Source organism: Peromyscus maniculatus, chromosome 22 (genome assembly GCF_049852395.1).
Source record: "Peromyscus maniculatus bairdii isolate BWxNUB_F1_BW_parent chromosome 22, HU_Pman_BW_mat_3.1, whole genome shotgun sequence".
In the NCBI taxonomy this organism is placed as follows: Eukaryota; Metazoa; Chordata; class Mammalia; order Rodentia; family Cricetidae; genus Peromyscus; species Peromyscus maniculatus.
Genome location: NC_134873.1, coordinates 49,011,985 through 49,037,518, shown reverse-complemented (window position 1 = coordinate 49,037,518; position 25,534 = coordinate 49,011,985). Strand labels below are relative to the sequence as shown.

At 43.6% G+C, this 25,534-nt stretch overlaps 1 protein-coding gene across 1 annotated transcript in view; it reads right to left on the bottom strand.

Moving 5' to 3' along the window:
• Positions 1-25,534, bottom strand: part of Arhgef33 (Rho guanine nucleotide exchange factor 33) — a 52,461-nt gene that overhangs the window by 16,636 nt on the left and 10,291 nt on the right. Inside the window, exons 3-11 of the mRNA XM_076558729.1 lie at positions 24,885-25,049; positions 24,090-24,211; positions 22,614-22,768; positions 17,073-17,132; positions 15,172-15,396; positions 10,720-10,849; positions 5,731-5,863; positions 3,001-3,084; positions 1,894-1,977 (exon numbers count right to left, since the gene is read on the bottom strand). Coding sequence (XP_076414844.1) covers positions 1,894-1,977; positions 3,001-3,084; positions 5,731-5,863; positions 10,720-10,849; positions 15,172-15,396; positions 17,073-17,132; positions 22,614-22,768; positions 24,090-24,211; positions 24,885-25,049 — 1,158 coding nt within the window. The remainder of the gene's footprint in view (positions 1-1,893; positions 1,978-3,000; positions 3,085-5,730; positions 5,864-10,719; positions 10,850-15,171; positions 15,397-17,072; positions 17,133-22,613; positions 22,769-24,089; positions 24,212-24,884; positions 25,050-25,534) is intronic.

Below are 25,534 nucleotides of genomic sequence, written 5' to 3'. Positions count from 1 at the left end.
TGCCGTGAGTCCAAACCAAATCAATAGAAACAACCCAAACACATGGTCCATCTATCCAATCGGCTGCAAGCTCAAACTTGCTGCTCTGTCCATCACATCAAAAGAATATAGGGCATTCTGTTCTGTGTGAGTTGAAAAGTTGGCAAGACCCAATAATTCGATATATGAAGTAATAAAGACATTCTAACAACTACTATCTATAAGTAGTACTTAAAGGAGTCAGACCAAATGCTGAGAATGATAGGCATCGGGTGAGCTTATGGGATGGGTAAGGGTAGATGGTGGCCCCTCCCATTACATTGCCTGACGTTATGGTTTGGCTATGGTTTATTTCCCAAAGGTTCAAGTGCTGGAAGCTTAATCTACAGTGTAATGATTATTTTTTCTAAAGGTGGTGGGACCTTTAAGAGGTGGGACCTAGTGAAATGTGATCGGGTGCTGACCATGCTCATGAAGGGATTAATGCTGGTTTTAAAGAGTGGGTTCTTATGGGGGAAAAACAGTTACAGGAAAGTCAGCCCGGGCACCACCCCCTTATTTCACACTGTGTGACCTGTCATTGTTCCCTATGCTACCACTGTGTTTACCAGGAGGGGGATCACCAGACACCAATGCCAGCACCATGCTTTTGGGTCTCCAAAACTGTGGGCCAAAATAAACCTCTTCCCTTTGAAAAATACTCCACCTCAAGTATTTTGTTATAGTAGCACAACATGGAACAAAAGACCGTCTGTGCTACACTGGGATTGAGAAAGCTAACATTCAATGACTATATTATTTGTTTGTTGAATACTTCCAATTGCCAGGAGCTAAGTAATTTTATATTCATTATCTTCTTTAGTGTTTACCACAACCCAGTTAGATAGGAACAGTAATTCCCTCTACATAATAAGTAAGGCAACTGAGATACCGAATTTGGTGATCTCCTTTAGGTCACACATCTAATAAATGATAGAAGAAGGATTTCAATGCAAACTAGAGAGCAGCCCCTGGCCTCTTTACCTAGTGTTTGCAAGACCTGAGCTTCAGGCCGAGGTTTTTGCCTACTAGGTGTGTTATCGTGAACACAGTACTGGGACTTCTTTGGTCCTCCATGTCCTTATGAAAAATGGTAATAATACCTGTTTGGTGAAACTGTTGAAAGGATCCATAAGATAATTACTGTGAGAAAATGTTTTTAGGACAGAAAGCCATATCCGGGTGAAAAGCTCAATACTGATTCTCCGCTGCTTCTCGCTGGGGTTAATTACAAGCATTTCTAAGATGTTGTCACTGAACTATTTAAGATCAGTCAACCCTTAAAACAGAGCAGATGGGTATCAGGAGGAAGAGCTGTTACTAGATAAAGGTTGTTAAACTCAACTCCACATCCTCTACAGGGCTACAGACTCCATAGGAAAATTATATTAGGAATTCGTTCATGGGCTCCTCATGGCTCTTTGGTGACATAAAGCATGAACAATGTATGCTAGAACCATGACCCAAGTCAAGTAGAAGCCATCAGAATAGGAGTTTAGTGGGTATGTTAAGCAGAAATTAAGAAGTCAGAGGTGACATTTAGATGATTGTAGAACCAAAGAAGAGGGGACTGAATAAGGTACTTAGATGTTATGAAGAATGTTTATAAAAGATCCTGGACCCCCAGAAGTGAAGATTGCTGATACGTAAAGATAGAACTTCAAAGACAGGTATTATAAATCAAAAAATTCAAGAACAGATTTTAGCTCATTCCACAGTATGGTGAGGTGTGGTGTAACCATAACAACCTAAGCCATGTGACTACTTCTTAGAAATACTAATGAGTCCTTGAGCCTTTATAGCATTTTGCTAATTTGGAAGCCAAAAACAATAGCTCAGTGTAAAAGTCTGTTGGCTTGTTGCAGCCAGGCTCACCTGGAGATGTATCAGATATTCTGGGATGCGCTGCACTATGTGAAAGAACAGGGTATAGATGTCGGATTTAATCTCCTCATCACCCTGAATGAAAAAAAGAAGGTTGAAGTTACTCTTCAGCACTGCAAATACAACACCAGAGATCCCTCCCTCCAGACAGGAAATGCTTATTTCCAAAGCATTTTCTTTCCAGATTGTCATGAAACATTGCTCTCCCCCTGGAGAGGCTGCATGTTCACGGTCATGCCCAAAGAGACAACTCTTCTCCTACAGGGAACATAACACATACTTCTTTTAAATCGATCCAAGTTTCCAAACCGCCCCTTCCTTTCCCAACCCTTCTAAGGTCAGGGCTAGATAGCAAAAGGCACTCAGTAAGCTGTACTTGAATTAATGAATGCATGAAGGTTTTCCAGCAAGTCACCTACTAATAGATGCTAAGAGTGCACCAGAGCCTCTCAAGAGTGGAGACAGGAAAGTGCTCAGATATTGGTCAGTAAGCCTACAAGCAGAAAATACAATGGTCTTCCCATCTGTAACTTCCTTTCTCTTCCTTTGTTCAGACATTCGCTGAATGCTAGCATGTTTTGGTTGGGAGGTGAATCAGAAAGTAAGACATGGATTCTCATCTCCTGTGAGATGCAATTACTCTCAGCTTTAGGGCCGATACACTATTTTCTTGTTGACTTAAAAAAAAAACCACAATGTACATGTAGATATGCATATCAAAGTCTAATATATCATTGAAGTGGCCGTGCTTAAAGGAGCGTGATGGAGCCACGTGACAAAGGATGGTTGGAATCCAGTACTGAGACTCACATTTTCTGAGCCTGAAAGCAGCGCACATGCGTGCTGAAGAACTCTGGACTACCTGTTTGCTTTGTCTGTCATTCAATGGGTTATTAAAGCATTGCACAGAGCAGATCAATGGCTCTGATCCTTGATCAGACTCCTTTCACCCAGAAGAGGGGCATCCGTCACATGTTCAAGGCACTCCTCAGCCTGGAAAACAAGCTCGCAGGGCACACACTGTACTGTGGAGTGGATCGGCAACGTGATAGAGATGATGAGTAAACAAAGGACAGCATGTGCCTAGAGTCAACTTACCTCCTTCAGAACCACAACATGAACCAAGGAGATGCATTCGGGTAAATCCCTCAGGTAGGCAACATAATAATCCAAGAAATTATTCTTTAAAACAAACACAAAAATGCATGGTAAGAACCCAAAAACAGGAATGACAACATTTTTATAGCAGCACGAACATAAAAAGGGAGTAGAATTCAGAGAATATTTTATTTATTTATTTATTTATTTATTTATTTATTTATTTATTTATTTATTTATTTATTTTTCAAGACAGGGTTTCTCTGTGTTGTTTTGGCACCTGTCCTGGATCTTGTTCTGTAGGCCAGGCTGGCCTCCAACTCACAGAGTTCTGCCTGGCTCTGCCTCCCGAGTGCTGGGATTAAAGGCATGCAGCACCACCACCACCACCACCACCACCACCACCACCACCACCCGGCTCAGAGAACATTTTAATAATTTATCAACTATGTTCTTTATTTGCTTTTGGAGGTTTTCTTCATCTTCTTTATAAAGATTTATTTTATGTGTGTTGAGTGTTTGTCTGCATGTATATATGTATCCCATGTAAGTGCCTGGTGCCCTCAGAGGCCAAAAAATATCAAATAGCCTGGAATTGGGGTTACAGATGGTTGTGAGGGACCGTGTAGATTATCATAACCAACCCCGATCCTCAGCAAGAGCAGCAAGTACTGCTCTGAACCTCTGAACCATCTCCCCAGCCCCTTGTTAATCTTTTGAAAGAGTCTTTTGTTTCCTTGATGTTTAGATGTGTGTGATGGAACGCATACATGTATAATCTTAGCACTTGAAAAGAAGAGGCAAGAGAACCAGGAGTTCAGGGTCATCCTCAACTACATAGCGAGTTCAAGGACAGCCAGCGATTCATGAGACTGTGTCTATAAAAAAAATAGTTTTGGTATTAAGATAAACATTACTACAATGTGGGAGCCAAAATTCAACAGTTCTACCTTGGTAACAAGAGAGTAGTGAAGTCTGGGCGGTGGTGGCGCACGCCTTTAATCCCAGCACTCGGGAGGCAGAGCCAGGCAGATCTCTGTGAGTTTGAGGCCAGCCTGGACTACCAAGTGAGTTCCAGGACAGACTCCAAAGCTACACAGAGAAACCCTGTCTCGAAAAACTAAAAAAAATAAAATAAAATAAAAAAGAGAGAGTAGTGAAGTAGTTAGCGTTGTGTAGGTTAAAGTACACTTAAATTGTTAAATGAGAAAAATACATATTTTGTATGTACACTTGCTTTTCACAGTATTCATCTATAATCCATATGAAAAACTTCACCCAACCCACTTCTTATTATCTGGATCAGCAGTTAATGTTATCAGCTAATTGCCTATTTTAACTAATGCATATTCACCAACACAGTTTCCCCTCAAGAAAATAGTTCATAGCTTCCAAAGTTATTTCCCCATATGTATAACTCCTAGCTCCAAAAAGCATGCTGAATGCAAGCAAAGGTGATATTAGAGACGTGGCGTTACCTCTACTGTCTTCTACATAAGTAAATAAGGTGCAAATTTGTATTGTTTTCTGCTGTCAAGAAATGTTGATAAAGACGCAGGCAAACACTGATTCACGGGCTAACTTTAATTGCCTCACACACTATTTAAAAATAAGAACATTTTACATGAAATTCTCAATCCTATTTCTTTTAAAACAACAATCTAATAACCCTAGTCTTTCTTAAATAATAATTGGACAGATCTGAGTAGCTATTCTTTGTGTCAAAACAATTTCCGTCTACTCCATCAAATTCTCATCAATCCACATTGTTTTAACTCAACATATATGTCTGGTCCTGGGGACATTTGGGTTTTCAACTTCTGGTCTGAATATGTTCTTGGTATAACATTAAGGAGAGTTCAAAATTCAGCACTTTTTTTTTTGTTTGTTTGTTTTGTTTTTCGAGACAGGGTTTCTCTGTGTAGCTTTGCGCCTTTCCTGGAACTTGCTCTGGAGACCAGGCTGGCCTCGAACTCACAGAGATCTGCCTGCCTCTGCCTCCCGAGTGCTGGGATTAAAGGCGTGCGCCACCACCGCCAGGCAAAATTCAGCACTTTTTTTAAGGAATTGAAACAAGAGACATTTAAAACAAACAGCCACCTATCTTATTTAAAAAATCTATAAAGTATGAAAATATATATATACTCTATCTCATGTTTATATGATATACATAAGTATATATGATATATTATCAAGCATGTATATACTTGTATATATGATATATATGCACATGTATATAAAAATCACATGTATAGCCGGGCGGTGGTGGCGCACGCCTTTAATCCCAGCACTCGGGAGGCAGAGCCAGGTGGATCTCTGTGAGTTCGAGGCCAGCCTGGACTACCAAGTGAGTCCCACGAAAGGCGCAAAGCTACACAGAGAAACCCTGTCTCGAAAAACCAGAAAAAAAAAAAATCACATGTATAAATCCATATACACATACATATGCATAGTCAATAGAGGCCACAATAGTATACTACAAAGTCATGAATCAGAAGGTAGGAGATGTAACAGGGTTCCAGTCACAGATAACCAACTACCTTGCAAGCCGGGTGATTTCAGCAAAGCCTTTGAATCTCCAGGAACCTACCCCATTAACTGTAGGATGGGCAGGTTAGACTTGGTATCAGGGCTTCTAACTCTGAAATGTGCTAATTCTTGGTTCTCCATTAGGAGAAGCAGATGAGTGAGACACAAATCCATTTAAGTACAGCGGGGGAGACACCTTACCTCATCGTTTGTCAACTTCAGGAATAAATCTCCAAGGACTCCTTGGCGTGGCCATTTCAGGACCCTCTCCTGCAGGGCATGAAGCAAATCCAAGTGCTGCTGGACAAGGTAGCGCAAGGAGCCAGGGAAGAGGCTTGAGACAGAACAAAGGAAGAATTACACAGAGGACCCCATAAGAATAAACACAGCAGTCGCCATTTTCAATCACCCAAAACACCCTCACAGATCTGTATTTAGATTTTATATTTCTTTTCAGCAAAGCAGCTATCCTCAGACAATAGATAAGGCCCCTTATGCAAATGTGAATTAACCAAACAATAAAGACTACATCACAGGAATGACCTGCTAAAAACTACCCTTGGACAGTTTCATGTATGCCACACTCTATAGAAATCCTAAAGAATCCTTTTCAGTGTTTTCGATTCCAAAACACTGATACCCAAACAATCTATTCTTAGCTACTGGCTAGAAGAATGCCACTCGAGTCAGTGGTAAGGTTTGGTTAACATTGGCAGCTAGTTCAGGGAGTTGAGACAGAAGGGAGCTTGCATGTATTTTTCTTTCAGCTCCAAAAAGGCACACTGGGCAAGGATGCTCTGCTGTCTGTATTCTGCAGACTACAGGCTAGTCAGCCGCTTCCTCGTGTTTTATAGAGCCTCTTTCCTACTTCAAATCTCTTTCCTCTACCAGCTTGTGCACCTGATTGATTGACATTGATTGACTGATTGATTGATTGATGATTGATTGATTTTGATTTTTCCAGACAGGGTTTCTCTGTGTAACAGCCTGGCTGTCTTGAACCTCTCTTTGTAGACCAGGTTGGCCTCAAACTCACAGACATCTGCCTGTTTCTGCCTCTCAAGTGCTGGGATCAAAGACATGCACCACCACGCCCAGCTGTGTGTCTCATTTTTAAACCCAGAGGAAATGAAGAAGTGAGAAGTCAAAGGCTGGGGTGGAGAAAAGAGAGACAAAGAGAATCATCTAAGCCTTAGATTCTAAGGGAAAGGAGAGCTGAGACTAGAGAAGGATAATATAAACAGTGTCTCCAGAACAAGTTAAGAAGAAGCAGAAAGGCAAATGGATGGAACTAGAAAAAATCATCCTAAGTGAGGTAACCCAAACCCAGAAAGATAGTTATGGTATGTACTCACTCATTGGTGGATTCTAGATATAAAATAAAGAACAATCAGACCACAACCCATAGAACCATAGAGGCTATATATATATAGCATGGAGGTCCCTAGGACGACTGTGGCATATAATAAATTTCAGTTTTACTCAATTATTGAAAAAAAATAGCCAAATGAATGGAAACACATGAACTATGAACCAAAGGCTGAGGGGCTCCCAGCTGGATCAGGCCCTCTGAATAGGTGAGACAGTCGATTGGCTTGATCAGTTTGGGAGGCATCTAGGCAGTGGGACCAAGTCCTGTGCTCATTGCATGAGTTGGCTGTCTGAAACCTGGAACTTATGCAGGGACGCTTGGCTTAGTCTGGGAGGAAGGGACTGGACCTCCCTGGACTGAGTCTACCAAGTTGATCACAGTCCTCGGGGGAGGACTTGTCCTGGAGGAGGTGGGAATGGAGGGTGGGCTGGGGGTAAGGGGAGGGCGTGGGAGGGGGGAGAATAGGGGAACCCATGGCTGATATGTAGAACTGAATGATATTGTAAAATAAAAAATATATATCACAAAAAAAAATCAAAAGCAAAAAAAAAAAGAAGAAGAAGAAGAAGAAGAAGAAGAAGAAGAAGAAGAAGAAGAAGAAGAAGAAGAAGACGACGACTATGGAATTAGCTGCACAATAGCACGGGTCTGAGCTCTTATTTGATGGCTCAGGGAAATTCCCAGTAGATTTCCTTATGCTTCCAACACAAGACATTAACAAAGATATGATGGCACAAAGCCAGCTGCCCCTAAGACCAATGGAGAGGCCTTCTGATCTGTGCTCTCGCTCACAGCACTCTGGGAAGATCTAAATAACCAGTTCAGACCAAAGAGGGATTCAGAGCAGAGGCTAGGGAGCAGGCAGGCTGGGGGAAGACCTGAGCCTGGCTGAATCACAAGTAATTCCACAGAGCAAAGCTGCATCTGCAGAAGCTCCAGATGCAAAAGACTTCTCCCCGGCTTTTCCAGGCCTGACTCCCAGATGCAATATTCCAGGGTTCTAACTATATTTTTTATTATGCAATATGAATAGTTTCTGTAGCCTTCAAAGTTCTCTGTCCCCTCCCCAATATAGTAATTAAATAGTGATGAAAACAAAATTAAAGGTATTGAGGAAAATCCAGTTATGGTTTCAAATCAGTTAAGTTGTCCTTGCTAATTCAGCATTGGGCCAAAATAATGCCTGGCTTTAAGAGCAGCAGTTTCCAACCACACCGAATGGGTAATTAAACATGTGCAATCTTCAGTACAGAGCTCGTTATCTCTTGGGAGATGTGGCTCTGAGTTGAGCTCAGAGGAAACAGCAGTCCTTCCCACAGGTGTCCTCAGGACTGCTCAATCTTAAAATGAGGCACACCGGAATACATCCAGAACCCTAAGTTCTGTAATGTTCTCACACATGACCCCCAGGTTCCACCTAGGCTTCCTCGGGCAGTAGGTGCCCTACAGCTCCCAGCGTTCAGAATACACAGGGCTGGCTTGAAACGACTGAGGACTCTATTAAGCAATTCCCTGTTTTCTAGGGAAATCCTAAGGGTGTATTTTATAGGTCTGAGAAGATGTGGCAATGTCCAGTTTGAGGGTCCAGTTCTCACCGCTGTCTTCATCCCGGGTTGTTTCCAGTGGGGTGGCAAACGCTGACGCCTTGTGGTTTGTGATGAGGGAAGTCAGCAAATAAATCCTCAGGGAAGAAATTGCCAATAGATCTATTTAAAAGTGCATCAGGGTCTCAGAAGAGCTTACAAAAAAGAACTATAGCGGGAGAAAGAGGATGATGAAACCCTGGACGTAGGATAGAAAAAGCAGACACTGCCAGAGCCAGGACAAGACACTGCACTTTGAGTAACAACACTCCGAGTTGATGCTTTGTGCTGCTTGACTGAGGAACAGCAAAAAGAGGGTTACCTTGACAACCAATACGAAAGGCATTGTCATGGATGCAGTGGAATAAGGATTATCTTACCTGTATTGGAGATTATATAATTGTCTTTTTTTTTTTTTTTAATCTCATAAGATTAGAGACCCACTCAGTCCTCAGTAATAGGTCGTGAGAGAACACCAGAAAGTCAGGAAGTGACTAGACTAAGTAAAAAAGACTTGACTATTTAGGGAGATAGGAACATATTTAGCATCCTGGTTTGGCATATCAACTGAGACCTGAAGTAAGACTTGCTGGACTCTTCAAGAGAACAGCCTGAGTTCTGAAACAGGAAGTGATACATTCATGCATCCGGTTCTTCAAAAACCCTCACACATTGATTGCTGTTGGTAAGGATGGTGTCCTAGAGGCCATGAGACCCTTAGAAAAACAGATGGGGCTGGAAAGAGCTCAGGGGATGGGTCAAAATGGCCTGCATTTCACTTCTGGCACTAACGGGCCATGTGGCTGTGAGCATCTCCAGACCTTAGAGCCTTTCTCGACAATGTAGAAATCACAGGGCTCTGGCCATTCTTTTTCCAGTGTGGATGCTGTGCCCAGGGCCTCTTGGATGGTAAGTGTTCTGCCCCAGAGCTACATGCGCCAGTGTGGACGAAGAGTCATGGAGTGTTCCAGATCACATGTAGAGCATAGGACCAAGGACACTGTTCCAGGGTATGGGTTTCTTTGCTACTTTTATCCAAGAGTCCCAAATTTATGGAAACTAGAAAGAGACACTGCTGCTTAGGATCTTAGGTACCGAAGCAAAACCACACCAAAAGGTAGATTCCCTTTCCTTTTGAGTCACGGAAACTGGGCGTGTGCCTGGCAGAACAAAAGATGCTAGAGTCCAGAACCTTCCCAGAGCCCCCGGGGAGCAGGTGGGAGAATAAGCCAGGCTGTGCTGGGGTCTCCGGGCTGGAAATCAAGTGGTCAGATGGGGTAGGAAGAGAAAGATCAGGCCACTGTGGGAAGGTGAGGCAAGAGTCTAGAGCCATCATTATAAGTCAAGGGTTTGCCATGCCGTGTCTACATTTCATTTACCTCCATTTTGTGGTGAAATAATCCTCGGAATCAGTCAAGACCCTTGTGAGTTGGGGAACAGTTCCTCACCTCAGTCGTTTAGTTGGGGGTGGGCGCTTGGGTGTTTGGGCTTGGGTCAGAGGGGATGTGGCATGGCGGTGAAGTCAAGTAAATGGGAAGAACCGTAAGGAGCAGGACAATGGGAACGTCCTTAGGTAGATTCATAACTGATGAACTGTTTACCGCCTTATGGAAAGAATGCTTAAGGTAATAATGCCCCATGATCCAGACGTCCCGTTCACAGGATCGTTCTTTTCTTCGCTTCACCCTGCGTCAGCTCATCTTTATTACATTAGTCCTTTCCCCCAAGCCTTGCTTTTTCCTCTTTCCTGCTCTCTCCCAACAGAGAGAGTAAAGAGTAGAAGCAGGTACACAGTGTAACATTAGGGCCAGTGTGCTGAAAGCACTGCTCCCCCCCCCCCGCCGCCCCCCCCCACACCCCTAGATGCAGCACAGTGCCCATTGCTATGGCATCACCTGAATGAGAGTTCTTTCCATCAGCCTGTACCATTGTCTAGTACTCAGAACTCCGCCACGTCCATTTCCTGGATCTTCGATGAGGTCTGTCATCCCTGAGGACACATTCACCTCTCTTTATTTCTGAACAGACCTGCCACAGACTGAAGGCCCCATGGACTGTACTCACTTTCTACCTGCTGAGAACCTTAAGTTTGAGACTTGCGGTCACTGCCTATTCTCTTTCCAAAGGCTGTTTCCGGGACTCTCGAGGGCCCAGGATTCCCAAGGTCGAATTGGTGAATGACTTACCTTAAATCCCAGTCAATCTGAAAAGCAAAAGCAATGAGCACACGGGTACCTTCTCTCCTTGGGATTCCTCTTTCCGTCAGAGCCCTGGAACGTCGCCTTGATCTTCAGGATCAGAGAGATGTTGATGACGTATTTCCGCTCAGACTCAAGCAGCTCGAGAGCCACGGTCTGCCTTTTTGCTTTAAAACAAAAATCCAAGGGGATTTTTGTTGTTGTTGTTGTTGTTGTTGTTGTTGTTAGTCAACTCCCTCCCAAACACTAAGCCAGGCAAGAAATAGATAAAAACACATGGAAAAGCTCCGTTGGCAGTGTTCCTTAGCCCTGGGCTTCGGTCTCAGCACCACATAAACCAGGCTTGGTGGTGAACACTTGCAATCCAGGAGTGGAAGGCAGGAGGATCAGAAATCCAAGGTCATTGTCAGATATGTAGCCAGCCTGGGCCCCTTGAGACAAAATAGAAAAAAGGAAGGGAAGGGAAGGAGGTGGACGGAAGGAGAGAGAGAGAGGCATCAGCATATTTGGGCAAGATGAAAAGCAGAATGGAGACATGAGATTTATCCAGCAAAGCAAAGGACACAGAATCATGTGTCTGCAGACACAGAACCTGCTAAGAAGCAGTAGAGGCCGAGGGACTGGAGACATGAGTGGCCGGAAGCAAGTGAGGTAAATCTACATAAACTGCAGGAGCCTCCAGATTGAACTTGCAGAATCCCGCGAGAAATGGGAGAAGCAGCATCATAGGGAAGGCCTAGCCTGAGCTAAAGATGAAGACAGAGTGACGGGCTAAAGAGAAAGAGACACCCCTTGACCACATTCGCCTTCAGGTCCCAGAGTGCCAGCAGCCAGGCTTAAACACTCTTGGCAGGAGACTGGGCAGCCTGCCACTTGATACATTGAACTTCCCAAGTAGGACAGGAGACCCTAAGACATGGACATAAAGAGATCACTTACCAATATGTAAATTTGCCCCCTAATAAGCATATTTATAATGAAACTCACTATTGACAAACTTGGATAATAGAAAATTCCAGGTTATTTGGTGGGTGGAGTGTTCTTTCTTTCTTTCTTTTGGGGGATACTCTTTCTTGAACACATCAATAATTAAGGATACTGAGACATTTGAATAAGGATATATACCACAGGAGAGGAAGACGAATACACATGTATGTGAAAATTAAATCTTATAATTAATATTCTCAAAAAGATATGCAAAATACTCTAGCCATTTAACAATTACTGGATGCTATTTTAAGAAAAGAAACATCTTGACATTTTTTTTTAAACATAGACAAACTTAAGGGTGGATGGAGTCAAAGGCATGTCCCCTCACTCTCTCCCAAAGGAAGCCAACCACAGAAGAGAAAAGGCAGATTGAGGAAAAATCTGGCCCATAAAAAAATGAAGTCAGGGAATCTAACATTAAATTAGAAGCTTCAAAGAAAAGGAAAACCATGGCTGAGATGATATTACAAAATTAATGGGGGGAGGGGACATGTGTTGTCAGGACACGTGTTAGCAGAGGAGAGAGAGGCCTGTTATCCTCTGCATAAATAATGAATGAATGGGGAGGGGGCCATCCCAGGACATGTGTTAGCAGAGGAGGGGCCCATTATCCTCTGCATAAATAACGAAAGAGATCCCACATCATCACAAGGACCACCACAGCGTGTGAAGCTGTAGCCCTCTGGGTATAAGGAGAAGACCCCAAAAGTTAATGGAAGGGCCAGCAAGATAGTTCAGAGAGTAAAGGCACTTGCTGCCAAGCCTGACGACCTGAGTTCCATCCCTAGGGCCTACCAGGCAGAAAGACAAAACTGCCTCTCAAAAGCCGTCTTCTGGACCCCAACCCATGCCCCATGGTATTTGTGTACCTGCTCAAAGAAATAGGTGTGTGCACATGTGTGTGTATATGTATACATATATGAACATATATATAATGTAGTATATATACATATATAATATATTATATTATATATTATATATAATATATAATATAATAATATTCATATATATTATATTTATAATAGGTTCAATTCCTGGTTTTAAAAATGTTACCAGACAGAAACACTGGGTAACATTCAAAGACTGAAGACCAGAGCAAAGTCGGGCTCTCCGATGGCAACATTAGGAGCTGAAAGACAGCGGAAGAATTGCTTCACCCTGATGAGAGAAAGTGGTTTCCCACTGAGCCAGGGTGACAGCAGTGTGATGGGCCACAGGTGGGGTGAGGTGCCTGAGGTCTCTCAGCAAAATGCCTTCAAGATAAAAAGATAGAAATGAGAGAGGTTCTGTTACATTAAGAAAAACAAAACCCGCGGCACTGGTTCTGAGCCGCCATGTGGGTGCTGGAATCAACCTCGGATCCTCTGGAAGAGCAGCCAGTGCTCTTAACCACTGAGCCATCTCTCCAGCTCTGGATTATGGATTTTTTTTTAAATGTGATAATGGCATGCAGTGTGGTTAATAAAAAAGAACGAACTAGATCGAGGCCAGCCTGGGCTACAGAGTAAGCTTCAGGAAAGGCACAAAGCTACACAGAGAAACCTTGTCTCGAAAAACAACAATAAAAAAGAATGAACTACTAAATTAATTACATGCAACAATGTAGATGAATCTCAAAAACAGGTACTAAGAGAAAGATGCCAGGCAAAAAAGAATACAAAGTACTATTCCATTTATATGAACAGATGGAACTACATAGTAGTTACAGCTTACACAGTTTACACAGATGTTAACTAACATGAAGCATGGGAGAAATTCCCAGCATAACAGAAATATGTATAGTGATCTTGATAGTGATCACAGTCAATATTCCTATGTCAAAAGTCAAACTGAGAGGGTGAGTCAATTCTCCTTAAAGGTATGGCCCCCCAGTGGGTCAACAATGCTCCAGTGACAGGCCTCCATAACCTGGAGCTTACGGGGAGCACAAACTATATATATATATATATATATATATATATATATATATATATATATATATATATATTTGGTTTTTCGAGACAGGGTTTCTCTGTGTAGCTTTGTGCCTCTCCTGGAACTCACTTGGTAGCCCAGGCTGGCCTCGAACTCACAGAGATCCGCCTGGCTCTGCCTCCCGAGTGCTGGGATTAAAGGCATGCACCACCACCGCCCGGCTCAAACTGAATATTTTTATAAAAACAAAACAAAATGAGGACACGAAAGTGTCAGGGAATGGAGCTGTGAAGGGTGGGCTGGGAGGAGTTAAAGGGTGGGACGGGGGTAAATATGATCAAAATAAACTCTCAAAGAATTAATAAGATATTTCTTTAAATTCTTAAGCGGAGGCCCACAAGATTGCTCAGTGGTTAGAGCACTTACCACACAATCTCCACACTCACACCATAGCATGCATCACTGTAAGCACGCACAACTGCACACACACACACACACACACACACACACACACACACACACAAACACACACACACTATACATATACACATTAAAAATTTTTTTAAGTTTAAATGTAGCTCCATGAATTTTACTCTATGTAAATTATCTTTCAACAAAGTATTATTTACAAAACAGCATAAAATATGAAGCAAGTTGTGGTGGTTTGAATGAGAATGGCCCCCATAGGCTCATATGTTGGAATACTTGGCCCCCAGTTGGTGGAACTGTTTGGGAAGGATTGAGGGTGTGACCTTGTTGGAGGAGGTGTGTTACTGGGGGCGGGCTTTGAGGTTTCAAAGGATTCCCGTGATTCCCAGTGCTCCCTCTCTCTGTGACTCGTGGTTGTGGGTCAGAATGTGAGCTCTCAGCCTTTATGTTGCTCCACCATCGTGACCTGTAACCCCCTGAACCTGGAAGCCAAATTAAATGATTTCTTCTATTATAAGTTGCCTTGGTTGCGGTGTTCTACACAGCGATTTAAGGAATTAAGGACACAAGTACCAAGAAAAACTCTCAGAAAGAATTCAAAGTGGCGGCTCGTGTTTCTTGTTAATAATAATTTAAAAGCTCTTAGTTCCATTTAATTTTCGTGTATGTGATTGGAAATAATATTAAGAAAAATGACCTCGCCCCAGATGTGGAGAATGCTATTGTCGGTGCTCACTTACTATATGAAGAAAAGGAAGCATAGAGAAAAAAAGAAGGAAGGAAGACGAGCTTGTCTCAGTGTGTGATATCTTGGTGGCAGATTATTAATAAATGATTGGCATATGACAAACTATATCTCTGACTAAATAGATATTCTAAGAACCTTAGCTTTTTTTTTTTTTTTCTATTTTGCCGAAGCACCACAATACAGAACGTCACAGATACCCAGAATCAAGGTGGTGGTCCCGCCAGGGTATGTGACCTCTGCTGAGTCCTTTCACTGCTGTAGGCATTAGGGGCTTCACCCCGAAAAGATACAAGGTGGTGTCCTGTGTTGACTCAATCCACACTGCCTGATGGGGGTCTACCTTCTGTTCCAAACCCTCGCATGCCTCATCCTTCCGTATTTCCACCCACATCCCCCCTCAGAACTTACCAGCTAACGAGGTTTCACATAAGACGTTTTCCAAGGAGCTGTGCCTGCCCTGGCCAGCCTCCTTGAGTTTATCTGGGTGGTCTTTTGTGACATACTCCTCGGCCCACTCTTTGCCATCCTTGGGCTGTCTCCACAGGCCCGGTGTGTGATGGCCCTTGGACTGGATCTCAGCTGAGAGAGAGGGTTTAAGACTTTCGTCTGCTTCTGGATTTGCTGGGTTCACTCCTGAAAAACAATGCCTGCTAGAAAAGGACTTTCTTTTTTTTTGAAAAAGAAAATAGTGCTTATTACAAACTCTTAACTAATACACTGCTAGATGGATGGGCACCTCATCCCTAAGAGAGTAAATATATCAATGAAGGGTTAAAAATTTCCCAAACTGCAAGCAGTCACCTCTCTCTTTTTTCTGGTCCATATGTCTTCTGTTTTGCTTTTGTGTTTGTTTTGTACATAAACACCACAAAATAAGGAAGTTTTTTAAATCCCACCATGGTAGCACATGCCTGTAATAATTTGGGAGATAGAGGCAGGAGGATCAGGAACTCAGTGGTATCCTTAGCTTTGTAGAAAGTTCAGGGCCAGTCAGGCTCCATACATGAGACTGAGACTCAATAGACCAGACTGCTAGACTGGAAACTGTATAATGCAGTGTGAGCATGTTTGATTCCCTGTAGCTACTTGCTTTCAGGTAAACACAGGAGGTGTCTGCAGCACTGTTAGGTGGAAGTACAGACAGAAGAGGGGGACAGGTACCAAAGACATCTGGGGGGCAGAGGATGTCCTGTTTGCTATTTAGTCCCTTTGTCCTACGGATGCTAAGCTGGAAGGAATGGAAAAAGGAACGAATGGAGGGAAGATTAAATAATGCATAAGTTCAACGAAGCAAATGTTGGATTAAAGTACAAAGTATACGATGCAAGAAAAATTGGTGTTGTGGGGTACTCCCCCGTGACGCTTGAGCAAACGTTAGCTCATTAGTAAGTGGAACAGGAAAGAATTAGGAATACTGATTTGTTCTTGAACTTTACCAGCTCTCCTCTGCCTATGGTTTAAAAGAGTCACTACTCCACCACATGTATAGGAGGGTAAATGAAGACAATGCTATACTATGATTTGGATGTGACGTGTCCACAGAGAAGGTCATGGGTTAAAGGTGTGGTCCTTGATGCAAGCAGTGGCCAGGGTGGGGGCTTCAGGGAAGTGACTGGGTGAGGAGGGTTCTACCTCCCTAGTAGACTGACCCAACAATGGATTCCATTTCTAGAGTATTCGAGGTGATAAAACCATGAAAGGCAGGGTGTATCTGGGAGAAACTGATCACTGGGAACATGCCCTTGTAATGTGTACCTTGTCCCCAGTTCCTTCCTATTATTCCCTCTGCTTCCTGGGTGCCATGAAGTGAGCAATGTCTTAAGCCACAGGCTTCCCATCATGCTGTGTTTTTTTTTTTTTTCCTGTTCATCTAATGTCCGTAGCAACACAGTGAGCTGACCTTGGATTGAAACCTTGGAAACCGGGAGCTAAAATAAACCTTATCTCCCTTAAGTGGTTTTTCTCAGGCATTTGTCAGAGTCCTTTCCTCCTTGGCTCAGGACAGTCCAGTAGAGCAGGAAAGGTGCCTGGACAGGAAAGGTGCCTGGACTGGTTAATTGACTCGGCAGGTAAAAGGCTCGCCTTGCAAGCCCAACAACCTGAGTTCAATTCCTAGAAACCATAAATGAGAGAATGACTCCACACAGTTGTCCTCTGACCTCCATACCTGTGCAGTAGCATGTGTACACACACACACACACACACACACACACACACACACACACACACACACACACACGGAATTATACAGGAATACGTGTTATATAGGAATACAATAATAAAAACTTAAACCATGAAGAACCACTTACCAGGACCCATCATTCCCTTCACATTGCCATCTCCTACATGAACAGATCTGGACTCCTGGGCTGCAGAGAAAGGAAAGTTTACTCAGCATCCATTCTACCAACATGAATTAGGCACCTACGGCTCAGGAAAAAGACAGATTCACAGATTTTATAGTTCCATGAGAGATGAGAGAGACAGAGCAGGGGTGATGGAGTACAGTGAGGCAACACTAGTTACCCAACTGCTAAAGATGCCCACAAGTGATACCAACTTCAAGCTGCTACCGTAAGCATCCAATAGGTTAATCCACAAAGTTCTTCGAGTGGTACCCAGCACACTGTAAGAGCCAATTTGCTGTCTAACCATGATAGGGACGGCAGTGGTGATGACGAGGACAGTGAAAACAGCAGAATGATGCTCAATGGCTCTGTCCTCTTCTTACCTTTCCAACGGCTTCCATTTCAGGCTAAAAGCCCCAATCATTCAATGAGCACATAGTCCTAGAGCATTTCTCTGTCCCCACACTTGCCCCTTCCTTCTGAATTGCCTCTCCTAACACCACCCCATCCACTCTGCTTGAGACCATTGGTCTTCTCCTTACTCTTCTGAGTATGTTAGCCATGTTCCCACCGGGATGACAACAGGGTTGTGTAGATGTAACCAATCGTCTTATTAAAATAAGAAACACAGAGCCAATGTAAAAGAGAAAGCCAAGAGGTCAGAGCTCAGAGCTAAAATCTTACCTCCTGCAGTGCTCCTAGCTTCCCCGAGAGAGAGCTTCTTCCTGTTTGTCTGTGTTTAAATAGTCTTTCTGTTCTGCCTCCTCATTGGTTGTACACCCAACCACATGACTGCCTCGTCACTGCCTGTAAGTACCACCCTCCAGGTCTTAAAGGCGTATGTCTCCAATACTGGCTGTATCCCTGAACACACAGAAATCTACCTAGCTCTTCTAACCACCACGCTCTTGCTATGGCTCTAATAGCTCTGACCCTAGGGCAACTTTATTTATTAACATACAATTAAAATCATATTTTAGTACAAATAAAATATCACCATAGGGTCGTAGAGGCTGCCTCTGCTAAGAGCGCTGACTCTTCACTCGGGTCCACGGGTGTCCGATGGGTGAATGAAAACATAATGGAAGCCTGGGGTCCCTGCCTTCACGTTACACCTGTCTGCTTTGCTGCCTTACTCCGGTCAGATTCCTGTTCGACTCTGCACGTAGACACGTTGATCATTTACGGAATGCCTGTTTAAAACTCAACAATACCGCCAGGCGGTGGTGGCACACGCCTTTAATCCCAGCACTCGGGAGGCAGAGCCAGGCGGACTCACAATACATGGCTCGTTTTTTAGTCCAAAATTAGCTACCTAGCTCTGCTTGTCCCCCTTCAAGGCAGGGGGCATCAAGCTAAGAGTCAGGCATTTTCTAGACTTACAGGGACATCAACATCAACAGACAATCAAACACCAGCTTTTACAACATCCCATTCCAGACCATTGGAGTGGCCCCTAAAAGTCCCCCATCATTGCCATAAACCTGAAGGGGGTATCTAGTGAGTACCCCAACTAACTATTTTTCTCCTCTAGGCTTTCTTTCTCAAAGTCAACTTTGCCTTCCTAGCTTATCAAAAGTACCAGAAACAAGAAGCCACGCAGACCATCATCTTTTTAGCAAGACCCTCGGAGCCAGAATACAATTTGACCCAAGACTGCTTGGCTACCCATGGTGCTCCTCACCCTTCCTCTTGTGTTCTCCCTTTATCTTGTCCTAGAGCTAGTGTTGGTTCTAAGAAAGCAAAGCTTTGGATGATGACCCATCTTCTGGGCCACACTGAAATAAGACCCTTTCCTATTTCATCACTGTTTGTATCTCCGATTGGACCACTGAGGGAAGTAACCTGATGTGGATGAACTAGTAAAGAAGAGACAGGGCGAGACAAGTAGAGGGATGAGTTTATGTAAAGGTCCAGAATACACTGGGACAGCAAGGCCTAAAGACTATCGGGGCAGCTTGACTATAGAGGTAGAAATAGAGACCACCAAAGAGAAGGGTAAAAGCAGAGTTTTATGGATCTAGTTAATGCATGGCCTTGGAAACGTGTAGAGAAGCTTAGACTCTGTAATAGCAGCAAGAAGCCAAAAAGGGAAATTTATGGGTAGGCAGAAAGCAGAAGAAAACAAAGAAGTACAGTGTCGGCCAACGGAAGAAAACATTTTGTGACAGCCGGCATCGAAGGTATCAGAAGCCTAGGAGAAGGGGAAGGAGGGCCAGAGGGACGGCTCAGTGGGTAAAGACACTTGTTGCCAAGCCTGACGACCCGAGTTCTAGTCCCAGGAAAGAAGGAATTGATTCTCACAAAGCTGCCATCTGACTCCCGCATGCTCACCCAAATAAATAAATAAATAAATAAATAAATAAATAAATAAATAAATAAATAAATAGGTTCTTAGTTTAAAAAAAAAAAATCTATGGAGCAAGACCAGGTAAGGAGACAGCTTTAGTGGCTGTAAGGGTAGGTGCCAATATTGGGAATGTTGAATGAATGGGACATAAGAAAGAAGAAATGGATGGCGGAGCCACATCATTCAAAAAAGTTAACTTCTGGGCCTGGGAATGTAGCCAAGAGGTAGGCACCTAAAATGCACAGGGCCCTGGTTTGATCCCGCATAGAAAAGGGGTTCGCTTTCAGATGTCTGAAGAAGCAGGGGCTGGAGAGGATAACTGGGTTTTTAAAAATCTTCTTGACCCACAAACAGACAGTAGTATCAGGACATAATATCATGAATGTAATAAATCAATACAATTAGTGCAATTAATGAAAAAAATCTTCTTGAAAGCTTCTTAGGCTAGAAGAGTCCACAACGCTCCTGTAAGATGATATTTCCAGGGGCTGGAGAGATGGCTCGGGAGTTAAGAGCCCTGTTGCTTTGCGGGGGCAAGGGTTCAGTTCCCAGCACCCACACAGTGGTGCACAATCCCCCAAAACTCCATTTCCAGGGTATCCATCTCCTGCTTCGGACTGCCATGTGCACACACGTGGTACACACACCTGTAAACATTCATACATGTGTCAGCAAACATTCATATACATAAAATAAAGTAGATAAGCCTGAAAAAGTGTTAGCTCATTTTTACATGACATTTCAAACTTTTTTTTTTTTTTTTTTTTTTTTTGGATTTTCAAGACAGGGTTTCTCTGTAGCTTTGGAGCCTGTCCTGGAAATCACTCTGTAGACCAGGCTGGCCTAGAACTCACACAGATCCGCCTGCCTCTGCCTCCTGAGTGCTGGGATTAAAGGCGTGTGCCACCACCGCCCAGTGACATTTCAAACTTTTTAGTTCTAAGGTATATGAATGAAGCTCCGCATCAGAGGACACACATAAGGAGGGTATCTTTTAAAATGAAGGGCAGGGCTGGAGAGATGGCTCTGGGGTTAAGTGCACATACAACTCTCGCAGAAGACCTGTGTTCATTTCTCAGCACCCACACTGGGTGCTTTATAACTGCCTGTAACTCCAGATCCAGGGGGATCTGATGTCTCTGCTGCACTTACATACACATCCCCACACACAGACACATAGACATAATTAAAAATAAATATCTTTTTAAAAAGAAAGAGAAGAAGAAGGGTTAGCCGTTTGTGGTAAACAGCGTCTTAAGATGGGTCCCCGGCTTTCCTTACCCCTTGGCGTTCTCATTCTGTAATTCCTTCCTGTGAGTGATGCTGGATTTAGTGATTTTCTTCTGGTGAATAGAATAGGGCAGAAAGGCTGAGCTGCTTCTTCCAAGAGTAGATTATAAAAAGCTACAGCTTTTGTCTTGAGCTTTCTGTTAGACCAATACCGGAGGGGGGGGTGGGGGAGGGGGGGTGGGGAGGGGGCAGGTGCCATGTTGGAGAGGCCCATATCACAGGGACTACCACACCATGTGCGTACGTCTGGAAGAAGATGTCCTCTGAGTATAGCCCTCATAGGACAACAGCTGCGGCCAGCACCTCCATGGCAACCTACCTCATGACAGACCTCACGTGAGTGGTACCCAGGTCACCTGTGTACCCAGGTCCACTGAGCTTGAAGCTACTGAGTTTGGGAGTAACAAGCAACAATCATACCATCGTGTCATTAAAAGTGGAGAAGCCAACATTTTCTGGGGGCTTAATCCTTTCATCCTGAGTTTTAAGTATGAATTTGCTTTGCTAATCTATTTTTTAAGATTCTATCTTGGGAATGCACACAGCTGCCCCAGACCTGGTACGGATCTGACCCCTCCTCCGAGCCCATCTTGTGCTCTTCACTTGCATGGTCAACTTGATGTGTCTTGCTCTGCACGTTACAGAGCCAAGAAAACAGGACCACCTGTGGAATCCCCTCCCAGATGGATGGAGCAACTGTCCTCCAGGCTGCACTCACTGGCTGCTAAAAGAAGTACTGACATGTGCAAGTAAAAGGCCAATAACTGAGCAACTCTGTACTCGGAAGCTCACAGAGTAAAAGCTTATTTGCCTTAGGAGTTTAGGTTCAGTTATTCCTAAGATACTTACTGTCTATGAATCGGTAAAGCAAGTTCTTCCTGGGCTGTGAGGATAGACAGTCATCAACCCTGCTATTGAGGTGTTTACACTTGATTGAAAAGTTATTGAACCTACCCTTTAAGGACTTTCTACATAAGACTAAAGCAAGAAGAGGGGGTGTCATTCTGTGGTTTGACTACATTCTACATTCATGTTTCTGTATGTAGGTGCTTTGTTGGACACTCTTGAGAATATAATGATGTAGCAAATTTTGTCTTGTTTTCTTTTTTTCCTAATTTGAACACAGGTCCAGAATCACAACCCTTGAAAAGCCAACTCCTTTGGTGCTGCCAGCATGCCATCTTGTGACGTATTTCTCATGTCTTTACAGTCAGGAAGTGGTTGGTGAGTGCTTTAGTCTACACACAGAACCAGCCTGGCTTTTCCAGGCAAACATGGGTACTGAGATACATCACCAATAAATAACTTTTTAGAACGACTTTTTTTTTTAATCTAGTTCTCTCATGGTTAGTATATTAATGATTGCACTAAATTATTTTTAATCTAAGTGACACTTAGAAGAAGCCAAATTATTATTTTCCACAAAACAAAATTTAAAAATGGTCAAGGTACTGAGATACATCACCAATAAATAACTTTTTAGAGCGACTTTTCTTTAAAAAAATCTAGTTCTCTCATGGTTGGTATAGTATTGATTGCACTAAATTATTTTTAATCTAAGTGACACTTAGAAGAAGCCAAATTAGTATTTTCCACAAAACAAAATTTTAAAAATGGCAGTCTCTCAGGAAGCAGAGGTCATCTGGTGCCTTCCAAAGTCTACATACCAGGAAAGTTCTGGGCAACATGGCCGTATTTTGTTTTCTCTCTGATGAGGATGGAGGATATGAGTCTGTCCGTCCCCCTCCCTCCTCCCCCTTGCCCCACCCCCACCCCCACCTCCCGCCTCACTCAAGCCCTAGGAATCAAGGAGAAAGAAGTGTGGTTAACTCATGCCATTTCCTGTAGTTTATGAACGGTACCTTTTTCATAGGTTTGAGAAGGCATAATGTTGGTGAAGTCGTCACTGGGGTGACCAGACTCGGGGACATTGATGGAGCGGAAGGGACTTCCTTGCGCTTGCGCAGGCGCAGATGCAGGTCCGGCCTGTGCGCCATGCTCTTCCTTTTGAGCTTTCCTAGCAGAAGAGACAAGAGAAGGATGCTTTGGTTCTCAGGGCATGGTAGATTGGGGGAGGCTCAGTTCAGAATAATGCTGGAGAATTGTTTTTTAATGTGTTGCCAAGGCACACACACAGGTTGAACCATATCAATATTTTTTATAAATTATAAATGGTTGAAGCCAAACAGTTCACGTGGTTCAACTTAATTCACCAACTTCAACCATCTATAAATCACATCTAACTGTAATGTTTTCATTCTTATTTTTCTATTATCGGCTTCCCAATCACCAGGATCTTTGATTTCGGTGTTTTTTTTTTTTTTTTTTTTTTTTTCCCCAGAGCTGAGGACCGAACCCAGGGCCTTGTGCTTGCTAGGCAAGCGCTCTACCACTGAGCTAAATCCCCAAGCCCCTGTTGATTTCGTTTTGATATTTGTTTTTGACACCAGGTCTCACTATACAGCCCTGGCTAGTCTGGGGCTTGCTATGTGGACCCATGCTATACAGATCCTCCTGTCTCTGCTGACTGCTAGGATTAAAGACATGGTCACCATACCTAGCTCCTAGTGGGGTCTTTGAAGTGTTGGGTACTTGCTTAAGATGATGGACTCGCTTAACAATTCAACCCCAAGTACCAGAAAACAGAAGCATTTTTTCCCATCTGTGTGCAAGGGCACACAGGCGTGTGTGTGTGTGTGTGTGTGTGTGTGTGTGTGTGTGTGTGTCTGCATGCATGCATTTGGGCACATATATGTAGGTGTATGTTCATGCATGTGGAGGCCTGGCTTGAAGTTGTGAATTGTCCTCCATCACCCTCTACCTTATTGCACTGAGGCAGGGTCTTTCAATCAAATCCAAAGCTCACCGATATGACTAGTCTCACTAACTAGCTTACACCTCCACCTAACGTTCAAGTGGGTTCTGGAGATCCAAGCTCTGGTGCTCAAAAGGTCTTACGGATGCATGAGAAATGTGTGTACTCTGTGTGTGCATGTGTGTGTGTGTGTGTGTGTGTGTGTGTGTGTGTGTGTGTGTGTTGTGTACACGCCTGTTTGCCTGCAGAGGCCCAGAGTTGAAGTTACAAGCAGTTGTGAGTCACCATGTGGATTCTGGGAACAGAAACTCAGTCCTCTGCAAGAGCAGCCAGTACTCTTGACCACTGGGCCATCTCTCCAGCCCCAGTATTAACCAGCTTATATGGCTTCATCTCTTCCGGCACAGGCTGATGATCTATGCTGCTCAGGAGCCCACTCCTAACAGCTGTGCTAATAGGCGGAAGTTTTCTCAGGGCCGTTGCTTATGGGCTTGCCTGGGGTAAATACTTTCAAGCTACTCACTTGGCTTTAACCTTTCGAGATTCTCTTCGCTTCTCCTGTTGAAGCTGCTCGATTTTCTGCTGCATTTCTTCTTGTTTGGAAGTGATGGCCTGAATCATCGACATCGCATTGCTCAGCTCTTCCTGCAATGTAACAATTGCTACATTTTAGATTGGTACATTGGTGTGGTGGTTTGAATGTAATTGGTCCCCAAAAGTTCATAGGGAGTGGTACTATTAGGAGGTGTGGCTTTGTTGGAGTAGGTGTGGTCTTGTTGGAGGAAGTGTGTCACTGTGGAGGCAGGCTTGGAGGTCTCATATATGCTTCCAAGACCACTTTCTGTTGCTGCAGGATCAAGATGTAGCTGCTTCTCCACTCTCAGTTCCTTCTCCAGGACCATGTCTGCCTGCACGCTGCCATGTCCTAACATGATGATAATGGACTAAACACTAAACCTCTGAACTTTAAGCTAGCCCAATTAAGTGTTTTCCATTATAAGAGTTGTTATGGTTATGGTGTCTCTTCACAGCAATAGAAATCCTAAGACAATGGGCTAAGAGAACATATGTCAGTATCCCATAAGCCTTTACCTGGTGCATACTTTTGAGTGAATGGGAAGTTTGCTTTCACTGTGGCCTCTAATTTTAACACAGAGCTCAGAAACTGAAAACCATGAGATAGATGCTGTTCCATGACGGCTAACAGATGGCTCAGAGGGAAAGTTCTTACCCTGGGCTGCTATAAGAAAAGGCAAACTCCCTGCTCCGGTACTGGGACCCACATACTCTTTCCACAGGATATCAAGGAGGCTCCCACCTTAAAGTAGTTTAAGGAATTCTTCATCTCGGTGACTTTCTCTTCCATGGAACATCGGCAGCTCTTAACCTTCTCTTCCAAAGCATATTCTCCATGCTGGATCCTCGTCAGCTCCTGCATTGCTTCTGTGAAGCCGGTTTTCAGTTCCGAGGCCAGGGCCTGCAACTGAATAATTCAGGAAGAGTGAACCTGACTCACTGTAAGTTATTATAAATGGTACCATTGACCCCCTTGACCTTTTCCTTTCTTTGAGAAAGCAAAGCTCTTGAAAAACCTCAGATGTCTCGTCTACTCAGCTCTGGAATCTTCTAGGTGACTCTGCCCCTGTTTGACTAGGGAAAAGGTCATCTATGCAGTGTGCATTGAAGCTTGACAAGTAACAGCAAAATGAGTCTCTGGTTCACAGGTACTCACGAGCACTGCCATTATTTAAAAGACCTTGATATAAGAATGAGGCTTACTTAAACCAGGTGGTGGTGGCACACAACATGAATCCCAGGGAGGCAGATCTCCGAGTTTGAGGCTAGCCTGGTCTACAGAGTTCTAGGACACACAGGGCTGCACAGAGAAAGCCTGCCTCAATAAGATTAAAAAATGAGGCTTGCTTGGAAAATAACATATGTATGTGAAAAGACAGTCCTGATCCAGCA